At 44.9% G+C, this 9,343-nt stretch overlaps 1 protein-coding gene and 1 pseudogene across 6 annotated transcripts in view; both read right to left on the reverse strand.

The window, feature by feature from the left end:
- The window catches only part of LOC106603422 (zinc finger SWIM domain-containing protein 7-like), a 46,399-nt pseudogene extending 42,325 nt beyond the window's left edge, over positions 1-4,074 (reverse strand).
- Positions 4,075-4,723: 649 nt separating this feature from the next.
- Positions 4,724-9,343, reverse strand: part of LOC106603505 (nuclear receptor corepressor 1) — a 106,593-nt gene continuing 101,973 nt past the window's right edge. For all 6 annotated transcript variants that reach the window (XM_014197283.2, XM_014197285.2, XM_014197282.2 and 3 more), the window contains 6 exons: positions 9,143-9,289; positions 8,631-8,773; positions 8,311-8,364; positions 7,891-8,079; positions 7,486-7,662; positions 4,724-7,283 (listed from right to left, as the gene is read on the reverse strand). In XM_014197283.2, the coding sequence (XP_014052758.2) occupies positions 7,099-7,283; positions 7,486-7,662; positions 7,891-8,079; positions 8,311-8,364; positions 8,631-8,773; positions 9,143-9,289 (895 nt within the window). In that variant the 3' untranslated portion in view covers positions 4,724-7,098. The remainder of the gene's footprint in view (positions 7,284-7,485; positions 7,663-7,890; positions 8,080-8,310; positions 8,365-8,630; positions 8,774-9,142; positions 9,290-9,343) is intronic.

The following is a 9,343-nucleotide window of genomic DNA, read 5'->3' on the forward strand; positions in this document are numbered from 1 at the left end:
CCCGTCTGGTGTTCAACCTTCCCAAGTTCTCTCACGTCACCCGCTCCTCCACACACTCCACTGGCTTCCAGTTGAAGCTCGCATCTGCTACAAGACCATGGTGCTTGCCAACAGAGCTGTGAGGGGAACGGCACCTCCGTACCTTCAGGCTCTGATCAGTCCCTACACCCAAAGAAGGGCACTGCGTTCATCCACCTCTGGCCTGTTCACCTCCCTACCTCTGCGGAAGCACAGTTCCTGCTCAGCCCAGTCAAAACTGTTCGCTGCTCTGGCACCCCAATGGTGGAACAAGCTCCCTCACGACGCCAGGACAGCGGAGTCAATCACCACCTTCCGGAGACACCTGAAACCCCACCTCTTTAAGGAATACCTGGGATAGGATTAAGTAATCCTTCTACCCCCCCCCTACCCTCCCCCCAAAAAAAGATATAGCTGTACAATTGAAAAGTGGTTGTTCCACTGGATATCTTAAGGTGAATGCACCAATTTGTAAGTCGCTCTGGATAAGAGCGTCTGCTAAATGACGTGTAAATGTAAATGTAGTTGAATACCCCTGATCTACATCCATCCTTGACACTGAGGCCTGCAGACACATTGTATGTTAGTAAAACATTTCCTAAATAACACATCTTGCTATATGGAGAATTATATGAGAACTACCCTCCTTTTAAAAAAACAGCATAGACCAGCCTACATTTTCAAACTGGTCCATGCTGTTTTATGCTGATCCATGCTTTTCTATGCTGGTCTGACCAGCATGGTCTAGCTAGCTGGTTAAGCTGGCTGACCAGCTAGTCAAGCTGGTGATGCTGGTGACCAGCTCATGCTTGTATGCTGGTGATGCTGGTGAGCAGCTAATTATAGTAGGGTATGCTGGTGATGCTGGTGACCAAGCTGGTCTATACTGGTCTATGCTGGTCCTACATAGTCTAGCTCCCTCAAACTCAACTCTGGACCTCAAAGCTAGTTCCACTTCGTTTTTTCATTGTTCCACTCTAATCAGGGACTTAGACCTGGGACACCAGGTGGGTGCAATTAATCTTCAGGTAGAACAGAAAACCAGTAGGCTCCTGACCTTGTTGTTTAAGAGTTGAATACCCCTGGTCTAGCTGGTCAAGCTAGACTGGCAAAACCACAGCCATCATTATCACATTTCCCAGCATGCTCTATTGCAGTTAGATTTTATATATTTTCAATGTATTTTTTGTTTGTTGTGTTTTGGCATTGATTGATTAATAAATGTTATGCACAAAGATATATAACATACATGTTTCTAAACTAATGGAATCTGTTAGTTGGATTTATTGAACCCGTCACTGAAATGGTTGTTCCGGTTTAAATGGTTTGTTAGTCTCTTTATATATTTGTCTTTCTAACCTTGACAGTCATTCTGAATGCAGATTTTGGGGTAAATAAAAGTTCCTTGCTAAATGACTTAAATATCACCAGTATTGCTGGATTCCAATAGGAATTAAATATCACTTTGCAAGCCGGTATAATATGACTTGTAGGTCTGATATGGCCACTGTATAATAGTGAAAAACTTACGCTCAAATCAGTGGAGGACAGGGCTACTGCATACAGGGCTACTGCATACAGGGTTACTGCATACAGGGCTACTGCAGACAGGGCTACTGCAGACAGGGCTACTGCAGACAGGGCCACTGCAGACAGGCCCACTGCATACAGGGCTACTGCAGACAGGGCTACTGCAGACAGGGCTACTGCAGACAGGGCTACTGCAGACAGGGCTACTGCATACAGGGATACTGCAGACAGGGCTACAGCAGACAGGGCCACTGCATACAGGGATACTGCAGACAGGGCTACTGCAGACAGGGCCACTGCATACAGGGCTACTGCAGACAGGGCTACTGCAGACAACCCTGAGGCGACGACTGAGGACAGAAACAAGTATAGGAAGTCCCTCTACGATCTCCGCAGAGTCATCTAACAAGTTAAAGGATAATATAGGAATAAAATGTAAATGTAATGTGCAGATCGGGTGGCAGACATATTCATGGTAATTTTCAACCGTAATTTTCAGTCTGTAATCCCCACGTCTTAAAATGGCTACCATCATTCCTGTTGGAATGAACTCTAAAGCTTCATGCCACAATTACTATCACCCTGTAGCACTCACATCTGTAATCATGAAGTGCTTTGAAAGGCTGGTATGGAACACATCAACTCCATCATCCCAGACACCCTAGGCCTAGACCCACTTTAATTTGCATATTGCCCCGACAGATCTATAGACAACGCAATCTTAATTGCACTCCACACTGCCCTCACCCACTTAGATAAGAGGAATACCTGTGTGAGACTGCTGTTCATTGACTACAGCTCAGTGTGCAACACCAATGTTCCCTCCAAGCTCGTCGCCAAACTTAGGACTCAGGGACAGCTGCATCATTGAGCGCATCTTGACTGGCTGCATCACTGATTGGTATGGCAACAACACCTCCCTCAATTGCATGGCGCTACAGAGGGTGGTGTAGACAGTCCAGTACATATCTGGGGCTGAGCTCCCTGCCATCCAGGACCTCTATATCAGGCAGTTTGAAAGGAAGGCCCGTAAAATTGTTAGACTTCAGCCATCCAAGCCATAGACTGTTCTCTCTGCTTCCGTACGGCAAGCGGTACCGGTGTATCAAGTCTGACACCAACAGGCTCCTGAACAGCTTCTATCCCCAAGTCATCAGACTGCTAAATAGCTAACAGAATGGCTACACGGACTATCTGAGGTGACCCTTGTATTTTCTTCTCTATGCACATTCAAAGGACTCTACACACACACACACACACACACACTGACACTCCAACACGCACATAACATGCACACATTTATACTGACTCTACACACACGCACGCACACACACACTCACATACAATCATAATTTACGCTGCTGCTACTCTATCATATATTCTGACACCTAATCACCTTACCCCTACACATATCTAAAAGAGTAGGCTGGTGGGAGGAGCTATAGGAGGATGGGCTCATTGTAATAGCTGGAATGGAATCATTGGAATGGTACCAAACACATCAAACATGGAAACTGGTTTGACTCCGTTCCATTGATTCCATTCCAGCCGTTACAATGAGCCCGTCCTCCTATAGGTCCTCCCAACAATCTCTGATATCTACCGCTATCACTCCAGTGTCATGCTGCTTTATTTATATTTCTTGGAGCATGTTTAGGTTGTATTTATCCCATACAATTATTGGGATGAATTTGACTCCAATGGAAAGGTGGTATGATATGTTTAATGTAAGATGAAATGGGCGTTTCTATAAAAGTACACTGTTGAGTGTAGTGCTTTATACCAAGAGCAATCCTATACCTGGGCAATTACATTAGTTTCTCAAATTACATTTTCTGAATTGAAGACCACCGGACTGCTTTAAGCAATACATTTCCTATTTTTCAGGAACTTGAACAGGATGAGGGAAGGAGCTGTTGATATCTCAGGTCTCTGCGGCACCTGTGGTGTGTCATTGCAGAAGGATGGACGAGGGTGCCTGCCCCCATCCAGGATCCTCATGGTGGACTTAAGAGGGGCCAGCGTCTGTCATGGGCAGAGGGGTGTGAGGTATTCAGGTGGGACTGCCCAAATAAGGAGGCCCTTAGCACACATTGACTACAATGTTTCTTTACAACCCCAAATGGATGCTAACTGACAGTCTTAGCCTATTTGTTGTATAAGCCATCAACTTTTTGTTGTGATCAGCTTATATTACACAGCTTTCGTTCTGTATTTTTATCTACAGACCAGGTAGAGTCCTTGTCTAACTTTAACTGTTCCCTATGTCTCTGCGGCTGGGAAGATTCAGGATGTATTTCCTGCTATTTTCCCTGGGCCAGCCACTGGTCATGGTCCGAATGGGCACCGGCCCTGATCCGCCAGGACCCTTCCCACCTCCTGCCGTGGGCCTGAAGAGACCGGGCAGCGGAGGACATATGGTGAGAGATCAGATCCGTCAAACAACGATGAGAAACAGCATAGACTAGAACTTTTACCTCTATCATTCATGTCTGTTCTCTAAAAAAAGTTTCAGGCGTACCTCATGGCAGAGATCCCACGGTCCAGACCAAAGATTGCATTTCTGGTCCAAGTGTAGCAAAGGGATCAGGGAATCTGCAACCTTTCTCTCTTTTCGCCACACCAAAACAACTTGCACTCGCAGAGTTACCGCCACTCTGTAGCTGTTGCCACTGGCTTTTGCCCTGATCTACCATCTGTTAGTCTTCAGCAGGAATGTGAAAAGGCTGTTCCATTGAGGGTTCTTCGGCATACCAAAAACATTTTAGCAATGAAAGTTGATTGTTTTGTTAGTCATTTCACTATACTGTTAGGAGTCATTATAAGAATATATTTTTTTATTTAACCTCAACTGACTTGCCCAGTTAAATAATGAACAAATTCTTATTTACAATGACGGCCTACCCCAACCAAACGACGCTAGGCCAATTGTGCACCGCCTTATGGGACTCCCAATCACTGCCAGATGTGATGCAGCCTGGATTCAAACCAGAGACTGCAGTGACACCTCTTGCACTGAGATGCAGTGCCTTAGTCCGCTGCGCCACTTATAGATGAGCCTTGCCTTGTATTGGATGGAGCCGTTAGTCTCTTGGCCTAGCCCTAAACTAAGTGATGGAGGTCTCAGAACTTGTAAGCCAATGACCAATCAGAGAAGGAAACAAAGACGCAAACGTTTGAGGTGGAGAACTGATCCACTTTATTGATTGGTCTGAACTCTTGTAATAGACTACTAAGAGACATTGTGCGATACAAACATTGCATTTCAACATCATGGGATACACGGGTTTTCAAGTCTCAAATTTTAAACAGGCAAAAAAAACAATTTGCACTGGATGTTTGACAGATTGGATGTCACCCAAATGGCACCCTATTCCCTATATGGAGCACTGGCTCTTGTCAAAAGTAGTACACTATATAGGGAATAGGTTGCCATTTTGGACTCATCCATCAAGCTGTAAAGATGCACAAATTATTTTCTGTCTTCATTTCAATTTTCTTTAAGATTCAAGTTTTGTAAACTTTTTGTCATTGCCGTTGTAAACACTTGACATCCCATCAAAAATAGGATGTTGAATAACTGATGTTGAAAATGATAGCTAAAATCTGAGCTCTAGGACTTAAAAATTAAAAAAAAATATATAAAAAAAAAATCTAGTTTAGAGCAGATTGGGATTGTTATTTAAGCAAAGCAAAAGCTGAGAGAACCAAAACACGTGGTATGCTTTCACATATCCGGACATAAAGGACTTGCAATGGAACATTGCTGTCATTATCAATGTTGACCTAGTCACAATTCAAAATTTAAAGAAGCTACATGTCTGTTGCCAAAGAACGGACGATATTAATCTAGAATATTGAGAGAGAATAGATTAAGAGGCCATGGATTTGAATAGTCACCATGACAGCAAAAAAGCAACTCTTCCTTAACATCTTGACTGTACCCCAAACAAAAGTAAAACTGCAATGCATGTCACACTACAAAACCATGTACCAAGCTACAAGAGAAGACAGGAACTCGGTCATAAACATCCAGGTTTCCATGAGTGATGGGCAAAGTCAAAGCACATCTCAGTACAATCCTCTGCAGGAGCGTGAATAAGTTATACAACAGGTAGAAAGTATGCTTTTGTTGTCAAATGTTACAAAGCAAAAAGTGCAACAATGGTGCAGACCATTTGTGTTTGGTTAGTTGTCTTTTTTTGTCTAAAACATAAGACAAATCACACAAATTGGTTTTCTGTCTGGACAGTATACAAAAAAAAAAAGACTAAGGATACAAAACAAAAACATCAAAAAACACCAACTTATATCTCTGAGAAAATGTGTTTAAAGCTGCCTTATTTTTCTCCAGCCACAAGGCATGGGCGAACCTCTAGAAAAGGTTCCTGATGTACTTTAGTTACCATGACAACATGGGTTGCAGAGTACTGTAAGTAGAACATTCTGCACTTGTTGGAAACCCTAGAGGGATAGCTACGGGTCAGACTGTGTGCCATACAATACACCCACCGTAGTGGTGGTCAGCTTAATCCAAAAACTATTGGCTCAATGACAGAGTTCAGATCAACATGGGGGCCCAGAAGTAGTCATGAGAAGAAACAACATCAAGCTTATTAATTAGTCTTCTTTCACCTTTCTGCTTGCTCCTACACCAGTGTTCTCAACTTGTACCAAAGACATTAGTTTTGTTTTTCTCAAGGGTGTGGTGACTGACTGACAAAAGCTTTCTTTAAGTTCTAGATCAGGGGGAATATTGTTACATCCATGCATTATCTTTCTCCACAGTGTTGCAAAGACAGGCATCAAATTACAAAGCCGCAATTGAAATGTTAACGTGTTTGTTTCATTCACTTATGTCCACAACAGGCTTTGGTGGTGCTTGGTGGTCAGGGCTTCTCCTACAGTTCTCTGTTCTCCCCTCATTATCAAGTACAACCCACAGGTTCTGTCTCGCAGCTTCACTGTGGTGCTAGATAGGTGGGGGGTAAGAGATGGACAGGGAGAGACCGACTGATATTCAAGATTAAACCCCCCCATTCATTCAAAAACAAAGTGGATCCATTTAAAAGCATCACTAAAAATCAGGAAAAAAACACTGCAAAAGGTTACTCTATTTACATACAATGATTTTTCTTAAAGACAAAAGCATTTCTTTACAGAAATCGACCACAAAAAAGTGTTTTTTCTTCTTCATCTTTTTACATTACAAGTTCTTCATCTTACATCATATCTTCCACTCAGGCGTTCTCCGTCCTGGCAGGCTGTGTATCAAAGCTTCTGGACGTAAAGGGAGTCAGTCAGTCCATCCTGAAGATTCCAGCCCGTCAGAAGTCACTCGCTGCCTTTCTTCCTGCTGGCAGCTAGAGGGCGCACTTGCACCAAAAGGGACACCGCCACACCCCCCTGTTCTCCCCACACTCGATCAGCACCAGTGAGTGAGGATAGTTTTTTGGGGTGTGGGTGGGGGGGGGGCATGCAGGCCTGTACTGAGAGGCCTGCCCTTCCTCTGGGGTGGGATGGGGGCAGGTAGGACTCTTGTGGCAGGGTTCAGTCGTCACTGTCCGACAGGGTCTCATACTGCTCCGACAGTAGGGGCTCTCGCTCCCATACACGCTGTTGCTGCTGGGGCCCCAGAGGGCCTCCAGGTGGGGGCTGCTGGGCCTGTATGGAGGAGGGGGGTGTGCTGCTCAGCATGCGCATGGTCAAGGGATTATAGGGGAACTGCATGGAGCCTGGGGAGTAAAGTGAGACAGGATAGTCAATAGAGGGATTCAGATTGTTCTTTGTGTCTTATGTCAGGCTGAAAAACTATTTCTGAGATACAAGAAAATAAAATCTAGATTTCTGAATACCTGTGTGGCTGTTAATGTGGAATGATGTACAAACAAATGGCCAGACAGTCAGGGTTTATATGGGGCTAAGGGCCTTAAGTACCTGTGGACGAGGGCCGGTCCTCCCAGGACCAGGCTGGGGGCTGCTGGTGGTAGTCTCCCTCTGAGTGGACGGAAGAGACTGACGAGGGCCGCTCCCCTCCTGCTGCTGCGTATGCCTGGCCTGGGTTGGGCGACTTTGACTTTCGGCTGTTGGCTTTGCTCTGCAGTTTCTGTTTGCCTGTTGGACAATCAGACAAATACAAGAGTGTTAGCAATAATGCAATAGAGTTAGCAAAAGCTTAGGACTAGTCTGGTGAGTTTGTTGGAAATATCAGAATTTCTAAGAATTTGATTCCCACGATGGGCCTATAGAGACAGTAATTTCCTTGTGTGTGCATGCGAATGTGTGTGTCTATTCCTATATAAATGTTTTAGTTGGCTGTATGTGTGCTTGTTTGCCACTGACCCATGCTAGGTGAAGGGTTGGCCTCCTGGCGGGCCTCGTTGCTGGGGGTGTTAGAGCTGGGCTGAGGCCCTCCCTGGTGCTCCTCTGGCCTTTCTTCCAGGTTCCCCATCAGGGCCTTCCGGATGATGTCCTCCAGGCCCAGGTTACTGGCCGGGTCGCTGAAGGAGTGGTTCCTGGGGTTCACGCTACCTGGAGGGCCAAACACACAATGGACGATTAGACAGGGAAGATATGGAGCAGCCAGCACGGTCGTGTTCTTTAGGGTATGCAAACAGAAAACATTTAGAAAAACGATTGTTGAAATGTATTTTATTCCATTTTGGTGCTTACTGAACACTACCCACAAGTTGCTGGTTTAAATGATTCTAGTTTGTTTGAATGGTGATAGAATGGGATGGTGTTAGAAATATCTAAACGCACTTGAGCTGGTCACAGCAGGCAAGTTGAAGATCTCTGTGCCTGGTTGTGCATTTCCTGAAAGGAGAAATGATAGCACAGTAAACAAAATGTCTGAAACTAAAATGCCGCTAAAGAGAGAGTTCATTGTTAGTCGTTTTACAGTATGCCTTCCTATTAGAATGTTTCCCCTTGTGAAAATGAGAAATGAGTGCAATGCATCCCATTATATGTTAATATAATACTGTATAAGTTGAGTTCCATCAAATGTCTCATTATTTCCATTTTGGAAAGCTTTCTTAAAAGACGTTAGTACAAGGTAGATAAGAAGAGAGCACACTTACCAACATCAGAATCACTGACACCAGAGGAGTTCAACTTACGAATGATCTCCTGCTTCTTGGATTTCACCATAGGGGAGGTGTTCTCCAGCCTGGTGAAGAAGGAGGGCAGGTAGCTGACACTGCCAGGGGAGCGAGAGTCACCCCTGTAACCAGAGAAAGGCCACCACAAGGGTTAAGAGTCAGGCAGCAGATGGCTAAGTAGGCTAGCGTGCCACCTCTCCCCAGTTTCCACTCCGTTGGCATGCCAAATGGGTCACAGCTGCCCACAAGACACATTCCACCCATGGGCACTGAATCCATGTGTCCTTGTGCCAGGGGGAGGTATCCAGTATCCACACATAAATGCATGTAGACATACAAAAGAAATCTGTGCTTTTTAGTTTGTCACTTAAACCTTAAAGACACCAAAACATACAAAAATGCCTAGTTATAACATTGAAAGACAATGTAAGGTGAATATAAACAAATGGGAGTACGCCCACTTCTTATGAAGATATACCAGTCCTACACACCTCATCTCAGGCTGGTCAGCCTCTCGCCTCTGTGGTTGCTGCTGCTCTCTGGCCTCTTGTTGTTTATCCTGGTAGCTCTGGGGAGGGGAGATGGGCTCATAGCTCTCCATCGCCCCCCTGCCACCCCGATCAGGGGATTTACCAGGTCTGGGGAGGCACAGAGGAAAAGAGCAAAAAGTGAGAATCTGATGGAGTGGTCAG

Source organism: Salmo salar, chromosome ssa04 (genome assembly GCF_905237065.1).
Source record: "Salmo salar chromosome ssa04, Ssal_v3.1, whole genome shotgun sequence".
NCBI lineage: Eukaryota > Metazoa > Chordata > Actinopteri > Salmoniformes > Salmonidae > Salmo > Salmo salar.